Below are 16,843 nucleotides of genomic sequence, written 5' to 3' on the forward strand. Positions count from 1 at the left end.
AGGTATATGCTTAATTATTTCAAAGCTTTCCTTACATATTATGTTTTGTAAACCTATGTCTTGGGATAAGGGGTTTAGTTAGAGTTAAGAGAGTTGAGTTTGTGTATTGCTATATTATATCAAGATTTTGGAAAGTGTTGTTCGGCAACATAAGCCTTGGATAAGGTATGGTTGCGGGGAAAGAACTGATAAAAAGAAAGGAACTTATAAAGTATCCAGTGTGCCTTGTCGAAATCTGATGTAAATGAATCTAAGTTTAATCATTGGTATTACTTTAAATAATCTAATATTATCTGAATCATGATTATTGATATAAGAACTACGTGTGGCTTGTTCCCTCACAAAGAAGTACGTAGGTAGTCTGGGATTTAACCTAGGTGCAGCCGCAAGATAAACTGTTTGAGCTATGCTTGTATTGTTTTAAGTGTGGAAGTGAATTTTTGGAAGTAGAAAGGTTAAACATCACCGCGGCTATTAGAAGATACTTTTAGTAGGAGAAGGGAACTTCTCTTTTTCTGTTTGCCTGGCTAGAGCTTTTGGCTTGGCTGTCAACATGGTTACGACTTCTCTAGACTCCAGAGGTAATTTTAGATCGTCATTGACTTGTGTCAACGTCCAACTACTTTATTTTATTACTCATTTTTTCTGGTCAATTCCTTGGTTTTCATGCAACCCATTTCGAGATTTAAATGAAAACATCCAAGTCTACGCTAAATTTGGTTACTATTCTGTCTGAAATTTGACTCTATATTTGGTTTTAGAATTTACATTTTGGTAATGACCCAATAGAAACAATAGATAGAGGGGACCAAAGATTTTGTCTTTCAAATGAAACAACCTAGGAGGTTCCTAATTGAGATACTTTGCATCCTAATTTTGTAGAGTCATCAGTGAATAAGTAATAGTTAAAGGAGCTGAAAGATAAAATCTTCTATTTTATTTTAAAAAGAAATCTGAGGGTTCTTTATTGAATCCTTTACCTACTAATTGTAGAATCTTTGATGCTGAATTATTCAAAGGCTATGAGCATTGTGATAGAACTAGAGGCAAGGGGATGTATAGTATTGCATGAGGTGAATGTCTACAGCATAAGCCAGTGCCCTTTTCTGATTAGATTACACTATGATTGCGAAATCTACAATCTTCATCACGTCGGTTACTTAATTGGTCCCTCTTCTTCTAGATGCAATAGGTTCCAAAATTGGTAAAGTCCTTTTTTTCAAGGGAGACTTTGCAGAAATTTTGGTAGAAGTCTCGACCCTTTTTTCTTTTGTTTTAGGAAGAGGATGTTCATAATTAGTAAGTGGTCCTGGCATCAGTTGGATGTCCTAAAAACCATAGGCTCCATTGTGGATTCAGAGGAATTCGGGGTGGGTCTTGTAACCGCCATTGGGTGTGGGTGTTTAGGTACTTTGTTGGGATGGCTACGAATGGGGGTATACTGGATTGGTGGGGTTGGGTGTGCATTGGGGGTGGCGGGTCTGGGTGGGTATGGTTATGGGGTGAAGGTGGCTAGGTGTAGTGGGAGTGTTATCAGTCTTTTGTGGTGGGGATCATATTTGGACCATGGAATAGGAGAAACTGGGGTGTCAACATGGGGAGGAATGGTGGCCACGAGTTGAGGTAGAGGTTGGCGGGGGGAAAGTTTGGGTTGTGGTGAGAGTGGGGGCGATGGGAGGTGTGGTGTTGGGGTTGTCGGGTCCATAGGGAATTTTTCATTATTTATTTGTCTGTATGGAAGTCCATGTCACTAAAAAATAAGGCACATGCTTGACATATCAGCATTTAGAAAGGGTTTTTAGGTTCAATGGTCCTTAAACTTTGATATGATTCGCATTGTGGTCCCTCAATTTTCAAAAATCGCTCATGTGGTCCTTTAAATTTAGTTTCGTTAGGACATGAATGGTCATGCTGTCGTTTTATTAGCCTTTCTTTTAAAATTGAGCATGTGCATGGCACATGATATACTGCGGAGGGTCAAAATTACAAATTTCTTCACTCCTGGGGTACAAGGATAATTCCTAGCGCACCCAAACCCACCCCAGACCCCACCGCTGCCATTAACTCTCCCCATCTATATATCTCCCTCCCTCCCTAAGCCAAGCCCATTAAAACCCACCACCAATCGAGGAATGATATATCTCCCTTCATCCAACCTAACAAAGCCATGGACAACCTCCACTCAACACCAAGCCAATTAACCCACCACCTCAGCAACAACTAATGGTTCTCCCACAACCTAGACCTCCACCCTCCTTGCGATGGCGACTATTGGAAGAAGATTTTTTAGTTTCTATTTTTAGTTTTTGGGGTGAAAGGAATACTCAGATTGTGTAAATTAAAAATAATACAAAAAGAACATGTTGACTCTGCATTTACTAGAAAAGATAACAAAATTGACGACATAAACATTTGTCCTAATTAAAGTGAAGTTGAAGGACTATGAGAACGATTTCGGAAATTGAGGGACCAAAATGCGAATTAGGTCAAAATTTAGGGACCATTGGATGTAAAAACCCTAATAGATTTATTAACGGTTTGGCTAACGGAGTGGGTAAATTGTAGGTTTTCCAAGAGTTTGAGTATGTACTTGTAAATGTCTTCAAAGGCAATTATGAACTTGAAAATGTAACACCTCGACTCCAAATTTTAGTCATATTTTAATTTATTTAAGTGAAATTACGAATTTACTCTTGGGGTAGGGGTATTTTGGTTATTTTCTTATCCGGAAAGAGTTTGGGGCAGTGACTGGTATTTTTGGGTAGGTCGTACTGAGATGAATTCGTAGACATGCGGTAGGCTTGAATTAGAGCTGTAACGAAGATTTGGCGATCAAAATAAGTTCAGTGGCAAAGCTGTAATTATTTCGAAAAGAGTTAGTAAATAATCAGATTTTTCATTTTTTACCCCACACTCTCTCTCTCCCGAGCTCCTCCTATTCGCGCAGCCTCCCCCTCCCCTATTACTGTTCACCCGAGCGGAATCACCCACACAGCCGCCAATTCCGACCACCCCGATCGACGGCACCGGTCCTAAACGAACCGGACCACTTCCTCCTTCCTTCCCCGACTGGTCCCAGCCACTGGCACTGCCGGTATTGTCCGAAAATTGCAGAGAAACGAAGCCAGTTTTGACAGAACTTCTCACAGCTCGATCTCTCTCCTCCAGCCACCAATTCCGACGGGTGAGGTATGGTTTCGCATCCATTTTCCGAGTTCTAGCTGACTGTTGCATAGGTTTGGATTAATTTGTTGCCTAGAAACCGATTTGAAAACCTAGGTTTTTGGCCGAATGTCAAAGTAAAATTCCAGCCAGTTGCCGTCCGAATTGGGCCTCCCCGTAGTTGAATGAAATGATCCTGGCCTTGAGGAGTACCTAGGGTAGGAAGGAAGGATTTCGCATATTGTGCGTTATTCGGGTTCGATAGGTTCTGACCGTTGGATCGTTTCCAAATTAAAATATGTTGATCTAGGTACTCTTAGAATCGTATAGGAATTCGTGGATCATGAATCGGAGAACCGGATGTTCAGATTCAATAATTCAAAGTCTGTGGGATAGCGATAACGTCCAATTGTAAGCGATTCCCAAACCTGTAACCGGACCTTAGGATATCTTGTTCTACATACACGCACCGGGAACTTGGGGATTTTAGTATTCAGTTTGTGATTTCCGTTTCGAAGTGATTTTATATTAATTAGGGGTTCGTATCTCGAATTAGGTACTCCGATGGATCGTACTCAGGAGGCGGGACCCTCTCGAGTCAGGCAGGACCCTCTGGGTCAGGCAGCTTGGGACTATCTGTGAGTGGACTTTGTTTTCAATCATACGCATGGTTTTATTGATGAAAGATTTATGCATGATGTTTTAAATGGTATATGGGACATATATATATATATATCAAATGTTGAATTTGATGTTTTTATAGTGATTTGGCATTATATTGTGGGTTTTGACCTATTTGAGTATCGAGAATATATTTGTATGGATGTTGGGGAAATTCTAGCTATTTTGTCTATGTATGGAGTTTTTGGGTTGTTGAGGTGAGATTGTGAAAAGATGGAGTTTGAGGGGGTGTTGAGAGAAAATGTATGTTTACACTATGTCAGTACCGTCCCTTTGTTACTAGGCTTCCCACACGTGGCATTGGTAGTTCCGGCGTGTGGGAAGGACATGTGATTATTTGTCTCACATGTGGCGTTGGTAGTTCCGGCGTGTGAGACACTTCCTATACGTGTCGTTGGTAGTTTCGGCATATGGAAAGAGTTTGCATATTGCTTGGAATCGTCACACATGGCATTGGTAGTTCTGGTGTGTGATGATGTAGTCTGCGCACGTAAGAATTAGTATGTGAGCTACACGTGGTGTTGTTACTTCCGGCGTGTGAGCTATGGAGTTTCGTCCCCCGGTTGGACCGCTCATCCCTAGACTCAGGATAGCACCAGGAAATCCTGCGGGCTAGCCAAACAATACCCCAGTTCGATTATTTCCCGGGTACCTAAGTAGTGTGAGGAGTAATTTGTATATTTTTAGTTATGTAATTATAATTATATATATATATATATGAGTGTAAATCAGTCAGAGTACATCTAGTGGGCCGGTAAGAGCATTATAATTTTGAGGATGAAGTTTATGGATTGAATATTTGGTTTTAACAGATTTCAGTGTTTAATGTTTTGAAGTTTTGATTATGAAGTGTGAATATGCATGTGTGAGCATTATTTTTACACTGTGGGGTTATTATGTTGTTTTAAATGCAAATTTTGTTTTTGTCCACTGACATGTTTTTCTGTTTTGCGCCCCCCAGCCAGTAGTCACTCCAAGAAGCTTGCTAGCGGTGTTCGAGGCCGAACCGTTTCATCCGTAGATTAGGATCTGAGTAATTTCTTTCTACTCAACTGTTTTTATAAACTAAATCTATTAGATGCTCTGTTATTGCCCATGTTAGGTTGACTTGAGACCGGAGGCCATTTACTGTTATATGTTGAAAGCATGTTGATGGTTGGGATTCTTATTATGTAAATTATGCTGGTTGAATTTTGTTAGGTTTGTGCATTTTATAGAGGAGACTTTGCCAAATTTTTGGTAGATTGTCTCGGTTTTTAGTAAGTGGGCCCGACATCTGGGTGATGTCAAGAATGAAGATGGGATTTGCCGGTTCAAAGAATTCAAGTCTGTCAGAAAATTACCCTATAATTTGGGAAGTCTTTTGTAATTTGTCCAAAATAAAATTGACACAGTTATTAATACATACATTCTCAAAAAGTTCTTAACTACAACATAAAGTACATGAAACATAAAAACTACTACTTTTTTTAGGAAGCACAAGAACTACCACTTAAAACATTCCACGATGATAAGTTTGAAGGCCTAAAGTGTTGCACAACCAAGGAGATCAGTCTTCTTCTTAGTCATCGTTGTGACTTCTAGAAGCCCGTACTTCCACACAGAAGAGAAAATAAGTGATCCAACGCAAGATGCGGGACCTAGAAGTAGTTTTGCAGAAGAGTGGAGTGAAAACTACTAAGACAGTGAAGATGAAAAGGACTCCCAGGATCAATACAACATAGGCAAGCCAATGAAGATTGCTAACTACCACATAAACCCCAGCCATGAAGGCTAAGGAAATCATGGTAAGCGAAATCCCCAACAGTGGCAATGCTAGACGGAGAGCTGTGCCCACCAAATTTAAGTCCCCCAATTGCGCCCAAATGAGACAGACTGCAACAAGGATGGCAGTATACATAGCTATGGTGTTACAAATCACAAAGGCTTGGAACATAGCGTTGGTTAGCAAGATTGCCATGCCCTCCTGAGGGGCGTCACCGTTGTTGCCACCTGGCATTGTGAAACCGGCTGCAAATGCCATTGTGGCAACGAGTGTGGCAACCACCAATAGGGTATTCACCCTGTCCTTAATGCTTTCCTCGTTTGGTAACTTCAAGTCAGTCGAACCTCCACCACTGTCTGCTACTTGTGGCGATCTCTGTTTTTTCCTTTGGAGGACATGCAGACTCTGAGCTCGCTGTGCGAAAGCAGATTTCAATACCGTCCATGTAAGCCTCTGCGCAGTACAAGAATAATCAATCCAATTACAAGACACATGTCGTTGGTAAACTAGAAACAAATCATATAAAGATAACAAAAACATGTACTAACATGTAAATGATGATGATAAGATTTAGTTGATCACTATTTGAGCGCTACATAACTCGGAGTTTCTAATCACAGTTGGAGCTGCCTATATAGTTTGTTTATGCCCAAAAATAAATACATAGTTAGTGATGTCTTCATTTTGCCTAGCACAACTATTCATTTTCTTTCCCCACATGTTTTTTCTATTTGCATGTTCCTTGAAGTTGGCAGGAAGACTATCTTGTAAAGTCCTTATCTATGGGATCTGTGCAGTGACCGATCCATGAATTTTTCTTATTGGGGGCAAGATGTAGACCAAATCTACAAAATCTACCACACGTTTCGTACATCATTCAAATACTCAACAAGTAACAAATAAGGGTGCTAGATACTTCTAAATCTGCAATCCACAGTCGCATAGATAACCAAACCTTCCACAGCTGCCGAGAATACCCAGTCCACGCCACTTTGTCTCTCTAACCTGCCTTGCTCAACAGAGCATCAATGGAACTTCATGGGCAGTAAAAAAAGGGGAGTAGGGCCAATAGTCGTCACTATCCCCTCAAGTGGATCTGTCACTGGATGTTTGGCGTATGTTTTATATCAACCATTTTAGGTGAGCTACATCAGCCATAGAGTTGTAATCCTTCTTCCAGAAAATCTAGAGTGTTTTCTAAATTTATTTGTTTCTCCTTCTAGTTCTCTGTTCAATTTCTTTGAGAATATACCAAACTGGAACTACTGCGTACTTGTTCCCAACCCACTAAATAGAACAAGGATAATTCCCTTATTGGAAATTATTGCCAAAATCATCATCATCAGTCGTGATAAATGTAGATATAGTACTAACTTACCCCATGATATGATGCAATAGTTTCCAAAGTGCTTTCTGTAATGTCAAGAGCTGTCATGTCACTATCATTCAAGAGCTTTAAGTTTGTCCTTGTATCCCAAGCCAATCTGTAGACAACCTTGGGATGGTGGTTCATCGTTGCTAAATGTAAAGGAGTATTTCCGTTGCTGTCTTTTTGGTTTATCAACATTCGAAACTCACCCTTTTTGAGAAAATATTTGACAAGATTGTCTTTACCGCATCTTGCTGCAACATGGAGTATATTTTCGCCATTAGAGTTCTTCAATTCCTTTGAATCGGGACAATGTCGAAGCAGATCTTTAACAATCTTGACATGACCATTGCTTGATGCTGAATGGATTGGAAAGTTGCCGCCATGATCCATTTGATGAGAATCAGAGATGCGTCTGCCTAATAAGAAGCGAACCCCTTCTACATAACCAATTGATGCCGCAGAATGTAGTGGAGTCCTTCCCATCTCATCTTTTGAGCTCATAAAATTTTCCTCCATGCTTGATACTATCTTTAAGATTTCTAACGGAGACAAAGTATAAATTAGAAAAATATGAGTCTAATGAGCGTTTTTCCTTCAAGTTGAAAATGTAATAATAAAATAAATAGATCAAAAATCCATGACACTAGCCGTTGCGGCAAAGCAGAAAAACAGTAGTATTAATTGAATGTACTACCGTACCATTGTTTCGGCGGCCTAGAATTGCAGCATGCAACGGAGACTTGCCATTAACACGAACTTCTGGCTTTTTCTCAACTGCTTTTTTGTTTATTAGTTTCACAATATCATCAAACCCTTCCTCAGCGGCCAGATACAAAGGGGACTTTGCTTCCTTATTAACATAAAACGAAAAGGCAGGATAGGCCTCTATCAAACACTTGGCTACTGATTGGTGACCATGAATCAGGGCCTCGTGCAAGGGAGTGTTTTGCTCATCATTTATTGAGGTCAGCAACATGAATACCTCATCAGCATTTTCAGCGCCTGGGGCTTCACGGAGAAGAGTGCTTGCTGTATCTAAATCCCCTGTCTTGGCTGCAATATGGAGCGCAGTGTCGCCCTCAAAATTTTTCTCAAACAAAAGGGGCTTGTGAAGGTGTATGATCTCGGCTGCCAGTTTCGCCTGGCCGAAACTTGCAGCTATGTGAAGGAATGTGTTCTTATGAGGGCTTAGTCGAGACAGAAGCAGAACGCGAGCATTGGGATCATGTACTTCATCTGCCTCAAGCTTCCTTTCAATGGTGTCCTTAAAGCTATCTATCTTGCCCTGAGTTGCGTAGCCGTACAACTGCTGGTACAAGCGCAACCTACTTGAATCTTCTTCGCCATCTGTTTGCTCAAGGAGTCCTTGATCGAATTCCTCTGATGGTTTTGATACATTAATTGGTACGCCCCTAGTGCCCTGGAAAACATTAGCATGTTGCGCTGCGAATTTTACATCTTCCACAAGGGTTCTATTGTACCTGGGTAGATGAAGAACGGGCCTTTCGTGGACTACCTTCTTCTTTGTTGATTTCTTTGATTCATTCTCCCTTGTCCCATGGAAAGCATTAGCATATTGCACACTGAATTCTACATCTTCCAAAGCGGTCTGCACAAAGCGCAAGCTACTTGAATCTTCATCGCCATCTGTTTGCTCAAGGAGTCCTCCATCGAATTCCTCTGATGGTTTTGTTACATTTGGTTCCTCCTAGTGCCATGGTAGACATTAGCATATTGCGCACCAAATTTTATATCTACCAAAGCGTTTTTTTGGTACACGGGCAAATCGAGGACCACTGCTTCTTTGCGGGACACGGGCTGATCACTAGCCAAGCTTCGGAGGTCCCCGCTGTCATCTTCGTCGTCAGGTATGATGATGCTTGCAGCTGTGTCCTCATTGGTGGCTGCACGCAGCTCTTTGCCTGCCATATATGGACTTCAACGTTGCTTTAGACTCCGATCTGCACTTCAACGTTGCTATAAGATATGAGGAGCGCTCAAGTGTTTACTGATAAATAAGTAATTAGATTCAATTAGCGGTCTACGTGTACTTACCAAATACTTGAGGTGCGGAGAAGCCTGAGAAAGAACGATAGATATAAATACTACAAGTCAATGCCACATATATATAGAGTAGGAAGACACACAGCAGAGACTGACAGAAACAGAAATTATACAGACAAAAAGGAAGACACTAGATAAACCATGTGTTTAGCGTTTACTGGCTCTATATATTTATATCAATTAATCCAAATGGTGTTGCCAAGAAATATCATGAATTCAAACTTACGCTCGAAAAATAGCCGAAAAAACAAAAAGATATAGTAGAGAGAGATAGAGAGAGAGAGAGAGTAGCTTTGTTCAAGTCAATGTTGGGTCCATGCATGGAACGCACTAGAAAACACGTGTTTGGTGTATATTTTTTAATTCAGTCTTGGTGTTGATGCATGCAAAGTCCACTTACGTGGCATCAATTCAATACTCCATCCAAGTGATAAGGTAATTAATATTGTAACTCCAATGTCACTACAATAATTCAGGGCAATAATAGACCATTATATATAGGTTAAAATTGTCTTTTTATAATAGAAAATGATGGAGCCCCATAAAGAAAAAAAGAAGAAATAATATTCAAAACACACCAAAGGAGGAGAGGAAAGAAATGAAGAGTGAGTTCTATCTGAGAGGAAATTTTGTCAGTATAAACATCAGAAGAGCAAATACAATTCTACTCCTAATATTCAGTGGTACTTTTCATACTCTGATTATTTTATTTTATAACACGTTATCAGCACGATAATCTCTCCTTTTTACTTTTAAATTTTCCCAGCTCAATATGTGGTTATTTCTGTCTCCTCTCCGTCATATGTCTCCTCTCACTTTACTATTAAGACGACATGCAAACTTTCTTTTTTGTATTTTCAAAATTTTTATGTTGTTTCATCCATGTTTGTTTAATTTATTTTTTCGAACTGTAATTTGGAATGATGCGGTTTTATACCCCATCCTATTATTTTATAGTGGTGTAATTTCATTACCCATCACGTTGTAACACATATTATCGTAATAAAAACGATGGTGTGATCTTAAAACCCATCTTGTTATATCTTGAATAGTGGCACAGTTATATTGCCCACAATATATAATATGTGGTGGTTTTATCCCGCATTTACTGTATGGTGTAGGTCTATTACACATACAGCAGTATTTATTAAATGTCAACACTATCATTAGCCAAAAATAGAAAGAGACAATTCCATTACAGATGAGAATGAACTTGAAGGAACAAACCCATAGTATGAATCCCAAAAAGATGTTAACCTAAAATTTATACTTGGGTGTTCGGAATAAAAGAGGAATATACTCAATTTATATGACACAATGTTTATACTCAATTTTTAGATGCAATCGTGCCTTCTTATTCCACATTTACGGAGACCACCATATTATCTTTAAGGGTTATTAAATGCACGAAGCATATCGCCAAAAGCAATTCCCTAAAGATGTACAAGCAGAACAAATAGCTGGATATAAAGCTATATAATGTGTCATGAATTGTAATCCCTTTAATAAAATCCCTGAAGGATTGCAATTGCATGAAGCGAGTATCTAAAGGACATGTGCCTAGAGCACAAATTTTGTACTCAATATTAATATGTATAAATTGCCTCTATGAGTACATTAATTATGATATGGTTGCAATACATTGCAATTCCTGAAGAATTAATACTTGGTCAAAACTCCTGAAGAGCTCAAGAAATATTTGTCTCGGCCTGAAGATCGAGCATTATGTCAACAAGATTCTTGCTTATACTAAGAAAGTATTGAAGCGTTTTTATGTGGATTATCCTTAGGCACTTAAATGATTTTCCGGAAGTATACTGGACCAGACATTATATTTTCCAAATAGAGCTCAGCTCCATCACCACCACTTTAGGATGATGTGAGAATATTTGATGTTATCTCCATATAAAATCATATACGGGCATATTCTTTTCAAATGAACTTACAAATAGCCCAGATTTTTTTTTGATTCGCAGACTTGGAAATTTCTATGATTTACATAGAGATAGCTCACTGGGAATATATTGCTTACTCAACTACATGAATTATTGATGGCTACATCATTCATTCAATACGAAAGATCTTTCCTCTAGAAAGATAGTCATGAAGATATCAAGTGGAGATATTCTTCAGGAGGAGCATCCAACAATATTACAATATTGAATCACAGAAGTAGTGTCAACTATGACATTCAGAAAGATGATCAACAGTATGGCTTAAAAGATATTTTGCCAAGCATCAAGGGGAGTGTACTGTCAATAAAGGTCTTCATACAATGTGCTCTTTTTCCTTCGTCCAGGGTTTTATCTCACTGGGTTTTTTGTGGCAAGATTTTAACAAAGCAGTGCCGCACGCGTGTCAATATACACAAAAATTTATGTTACATATGGTTATATACTCTTTTTCCCTTTGACCAGTTTTTGTCCCACTGGGTTTTACTGGCAATGTTTTTAACATGGCATATTCCATACATTGTAGTCTCTAAGGAGGAGTGTTGTAAAGAAAATGGTGGAGCCCACATAAAGAAAAGAAGTAAATAATATTCAAAAAGCTTAATGATGATGTTAGAGCTTAATGATGATGTTGGAAGTCATCCAATTTGTCTATAAATAGGCTTCTCGTTGCTTAGCAAAACACACCAAAGAAAAAGAAAGGAAAAAAATGAAGAGTGAGAGGAAACGAAAGAGAGTGAGTTCTATCTGAAAGGAAATTCTATCAATGTAAACATCACAAGAGTAAATACAATTCTACTCCTAGTATTTAGTGATACTTTTCGTACTTTGATTATTTTATTTTTGTAACACTCTTAATAAATTTTATTATTCATTATCTGATCAACAAATTGGTACCGTTTATCAGTTTGATTCCCTCTATAATCATTTTAGATGAAACGAGAGGCCAACAGTGTCGAATCCATAATTTTATCCTCAATAAATCAGTGTGTGAAAATTGCCAAATGTTTGGTAAACGAAAAATACATGAAAAATTAAAAGATACTACAAAAATGTGAACTAGCTTTTTAACATTTATCACCATTCTATTAACTAGCTTTTTCATATATACTAAGCCAAAATACACCCTTGCATGTTATATCCAAGTCAAATCCTCCATGTAAATCCATATCTCATAACGTTTTAATTGCCGCTGTCACCAACCTTTCAAAAGGTCACCGACAAAACTTGCAGAGAAAATTTACGGCATTCACAAGGTCACTTGACAAAATTTAGCCCTCTATCCATCCACCCTTGGAGGCTGGACATGTGGCTCTCTTGGTTATGCAACTACTAATTCACTTACAAGTATTTTTCTTATCAGACACACTTGTAGATACATCAACTTTTTCAGCAACAAATTGTCCAAGTTTTTACCCTTCCACATAAAAAGGGTACATGATTGATTCTCTCATTGTTTGGTTGCTAGCGATTGATGATGTTATTAATCAACCTAAAAAAGTCTAGGTTGGATTTAATGTCATATTTCAACCTAAAAAAGTTTAGATATGGTCCCTAGCTTTTTGGAAAACACTGAACCGCTTTATTTGCTAGATCCTCATCAAGGCAGACCAAAACAAATAAAAAAACAATCATTAACGTGATGCTTGATATGGACAGGACGAAGGTTACTTCCAAATGAATGAGAGAGAGAGAGAGAGAGAGAGAGAGAGAGAGAGAGCGCATAGCTTGGTCCATGCGTGCAGGTTGATAGAAAGCAGAAAACCACGTGTTTGTCGTCTATATCCCGTAATTCGGTCTTGATGTTGATGCTTGCCTACTTAATCAGGTGATAAGGTAATTAATATTGTATTAAGGTCTCTGGCTAATTATTCTAAAATCTTAAGTGGATATGTGGGAAAAGATTATTATTTTTTTTAAAAAAAAGGTGTTTGTGTGTTGCAAAATATCTACAGCGAAAAAGAATTTTATTAAAAACGAAGTGCTTGTGCTTTGCAAAACACCTACAATGAAAATAATTGAAAACAAAAAAGTGTGTGTGTTTTACCAATGTGGAAAGGTCAGACTCAAAGATATAAGAGTGATGCTAAACGAACCTTAAAATTAAGCTGACTCCGTCCTACTAGTAAACTATTTATTGAATTACTAATTGACCCTAATATAAAATGATCAAAAGAATATATTGAATTTGTGTACCCCATGTATTCGCCTTTCTTAGGACTTAACATGTGTCCATTGTTATAACTATGATCAACTCTTTAATTTTTAAATCTTTTAAGTATTTAAAACAAAAAAAAAAGTGAAATGAAAATAAATTTTAAATTTTAAATAAATAAAAATAAAAACTCTCTCCTTCCCAACCCACCCCACCTTGAGACCCTATTCTCTACACCACCCCCCTCAACAACCCTAGTCACCATTTCTCCTTCAACTCCAACAGCAACTCATTCAAATTCTCAAATGCATCCAATCCCGATCCCAATTCAGATGTTTCTATAAAAACCCATTGTGGTCGTGGTGGAGAACTACAATTCCATGTGGTGGTGGTCGCACATGAGAGAGAGAGAAAAAAAACAAAAAACAAAAAAACAAAAGAGGAAGCTGCAGCATCGAGGAGAGAGAATGAGAGTGTTTTTTGGTTGAAATATTCTTTTACTTTATTTTTTTATTTTAAATACTTTAAAAGATTAAAAATTAAAGAGAGTGTACTATAGATATTTTTGGTAGTTAAATAGGATGTACTTAATTAATTTTACATTTTAATTTAAACATTAGGGTGTATTTAGATTATAGGGTCAGTTAATTTTATGGTTTGTTTAGAAGCACTCAAATACAAAATACAGAAAAATATGATAAAATTAAAGATATCATTAAATAAATGCTTAAAATAATAACAAAATACTGTAGCATTTAATTATAGGGAGGAGTCTTTGTTTGGGCCAAAAATCTGCACACCCAGCCCAACGCTGAAAGCCTAGAATCTGCCAAAAAACACGACAACGACATTGGGCTTCGGAAATCAGGAAAATCAGCCCATAACTCCAAAAAACCCAAATTGGGCTTGGCATGGTCAAGTAAAGAGAGATGAGCCCAAAAAAGAAACAGACCCACGTGATCTCCTGACTTGGAAAAGTCAACAATTTCAGTTGGGATTGATAAGGAGTTAATAAGGCGCAGGTTTAAAAGAAGGACAGCTCTGAAATCTCTACCACCAGTAAGATCAAAATCCTTCTATATATGCTCAGAGAAAATTATGCTCCAAAGGAAGGCACCATTTTCAAGAGATAAGTATACTGCGTTTTTGAGATAAGTAGAAAGCAAGGAGTTGTTCAAACGGAAAATGAAACTAACCATCAAAGTTTGAAACTCTTACAAGAGTAGTTAAATTGGAAGAAGGGTCAGGTTTCCTTTCAAAAAATACAGGGAAGTGATTGCCTTAGGAACTGACTATTAAGAGCCTATTTGCCAGAATTGATAAAACCCCATTTTCCTTTGCATTTAAAATAAAAGATCTTTGGAGAACTTTTGCCGCCCATTTATTAAAGAACTAGAAACCCCACTCCAAAAACATTTCTTATAAATATAGGAGAGGGTGAACAGAAAAAAGGGACAATCAATCAAACAAACAAAAAAAAAAAACCAATCAAAGACAAAAACTCAAAATGATCGCTTGATCTCAAAGAACCTTCGACATAACAAGCAACCAAAGCTCATTGAGCCACAAAAGAAGCCACTACAAATCTTTGACTTAGAAAAAGTCATTTAAAACGAGATTTCTCTATTACAAATTTGGTTCAAAGCCAAACAAGCGAGTCTAGGTTTTACAAATATGAAACCTCAAAAATTTATGGAGAGCCCCAAGCGTAACAAGTACAACATGGTTCCGCTTAGTAAATCTCAAGTCCAATCATTTCGCCTTTTAGACTAAAAGATGCCGCAATTCTGCCCATTCAAAAGCCTTCTAGAGCTTGAAATAGATTGAAGCTCGCCAAACTCAACGCTGGTATCGATTTATAGCTGCATTGAAGTTGTTGATTCATCCAAAGACAAGCATACCCAAACAATTCTGATCGAAGCTTCTATCCAGATAGAAATGGAAGTCTAGCTTTCATTTTGTCTTTCTAGGGTTGATTTTTTCCTTTGAGTTGTGTAAAAGGCCCGCCTGAAAACAGTTCATTTTCTTACTATTTATTGTGGCTAGAACTACCTACTGTGAAAAATTGTGAAGTCCTCACCAGTCTGAGGCAATAAAAAAATAAACTTGGGAGATATTCCTCACTCAAATTCACATTCGCTTGTTTAGAAATCAATAACTTGTCTATTTTAGAGTCTGCTAGAATTTTCATTACTAGCAGTGGCACGCTCGCACACTAAAGAAAGTTGACTTGTTGACCAATCAATGGTTTTCGAAGCAATGGAGAACTTTACCATACCATCATAGGAACAAACATAAAACGGGTGAACAATTTGGCACGCCCAGTGGGACTTCTCAAGTATATATACTCCTAAAGAAATTTTCTAAAGTATACGAATATTGGAAGTTCTAGCCAGAACCCACACTACGCTATGGAGAGAGACCAAGTAGTTCTCCGAAGGAGTGGAGTCAAGAAAATGATGCGAACCCATGGTAGTACTCTAATCGACATTCCAAAGACTGGCTCCAGGAGGTTGAATCAAATACAGGAGGTGTGTTACAGGAGGCCACAGACAAAGAAGCCAAGATACTCTGAACAACATGACAGCCATGATGCAATGGCAAGTCAACATGCAATTCAAGAAGGACCGTGAGGCTGCTATGACCAGGATTCCAAACCCAAATGTTGTAGTCCAGTAGCTAGACCTCCCTTACGACCCTCCATAAGGATTGGCATGGCCATATCAAGAGAACCCTCTCATCGCACAGATAGATAGAATACAAAGGCATGGAGAGATCTAGGCAGGACAGAGAGGAAGAGCCCTTCCCATCCAAGAGCATAAGGTTCCAGTACGGCCAAAAGGGCCTGTACCAATTCAGGTCCCCTAGAATCAGCTAGAACCTCCACCTATTCCACAACCTGTGGCCCCACGTGATCAACCCTTGGCACTGCCGAGGCACCAAATGTTGCCTTACAGCACTGAAGGATGGATCCCAATCCATTCCCTCCACCAAAGAAAAGGCGGAGGAAATCAACCCATGTGCCAACAACGACAGGAATAGACCTAGGGCAAACTGGAGGAATCATCCAGATTTTAAAAAAGAGGAAGAACACAAGGAAGAAGCTCGCCGTGCCATACAGAATGGAGCACAGAATGACCACATCCAGCCAAAACAGGCGAAATCCGCACCCTGTCAATGCTTTGATAGGGGCACTACAGAGAATGATCGGGAGATGATGGAGCCTGAAGCCGAAGAGGAGAAAGGCCTACATACAGAAAGCCATATCCGGCTAACATAGATCAAATACCTCTATCCCCGGGTTTCAAGGTACCAAACTTCACCTTTTTTAATGGAGAGGATCCTCATGCTTCATCAGTTGAGCATATAGGCAGGCTCTCTGTCTAGTGCATAGCCATAGAAAATAACCCTCTGTTGAAACTAAGGCTTTTTGGATACTCTCTCAGACAAGCTTTCACCTGGTACACCACTACCAGCGATAATTTCATAAAACTGGGAGCAAATAAAAATATTTTCCATGACTACTATTTGAGGATCCACCAAAAGTCACCATTAGTGATCTTGTGGCCCTCAAACAGAGTGAAGATGAGCCTGCCAGACTTCATAACCAAATTCAGAAAGCTCTAGATGAAATTTCAATCCCTGTGAAGAAAGGCACTTCATCCAGATGGCTCAAGCCATTAAAATCTCTC

At 38.7% G+C, this 16,843-nt stretch overlaps 1 protein-coding gene and 1 long non-coding RNA gene across 2 annotated transcripts; one reads left to right on the forward strand and one right to left on the reverse strand.

Annotated features, from left to right (window-relative positions):
• Positions 1-2,900: 2,900 nt before the first annotated feature.
• On the forward strand, positions 2,901-5,059 carry LOC148917646 (uncharacterized). Its single transcript, XR_016126222.1, has 3 exons — positions 2,901-3,189; positions 3,719-3,800; positions 4,805-5,059. It is a non-coding gene; the product is annotated as an uncharacterized LOC148917646 (long non-coding RNA).
• A 270-nt stretch (positions 5,060-5,329) lies between these two features.
• On the reverse strand, positions 5,330-8,909 carry LOC103343131 (protein ACCELERATED CELL DEATH 6-like). Its single transcript, XM_089049892.1, has 4 exons — positions 8,775-8,909; positions 7,680-8,688; positions 6,987-7,519; positions 5,330-6,061 (listed from the first exon to the last, which is right to left on the reverse strand). Exons 1-4 carry the CDS (start codon positions 8,907-8,909, stop codon positions 5,405-5,407), a joined length of 2,334 nt encoding a protein of 777 aa, XP_088906018.1. The 3' UTR covers positions 5,330-5,404.
• Positions 8,910-16,843: the final 7,934 nt, after the last annotated feature.

The sequence above is a fragment of the Prunus mume genome, linkage group LG4 (genome assembly GCF_029339155.1).
Source record: "Prunus mume cultivar Tortuosa linkage group LG4, ASM2933915v1, whole genome shotgun sequence".
NCBI classification, from domain to species: Eukaryota; Viridiplantae; Streptophyta; class Magnoliopsida; order Rosales; family Rosaceae; genus Prunus; species Prunus mume.

Excerpts from the sequence above, each read along its gene's own strand:
- LOC103343131 (XM_089049892.1), bottom strand. The coding sequence starts at position 8,909 with ATGGCAGGCAAAGAGCTGCGTGCAGCCACCAATGAGGACACAGCTGCA. Across the intron at positions 7,520-7,679 it reads TCTAGGCCGCCGAAACAATG|AAATCTTAAAGATAGTATCA; the intron begins GTACGGTAGTAC and ends TGTCTCCGTTAG. Across the intron at positions 6,062-6,986 it reads CTATTGCATCATATCATGGG|AGGCTTACATGGACGGTATT; the intron begins GTAAGTTAGTAC and ends TGTACTGCGCAG.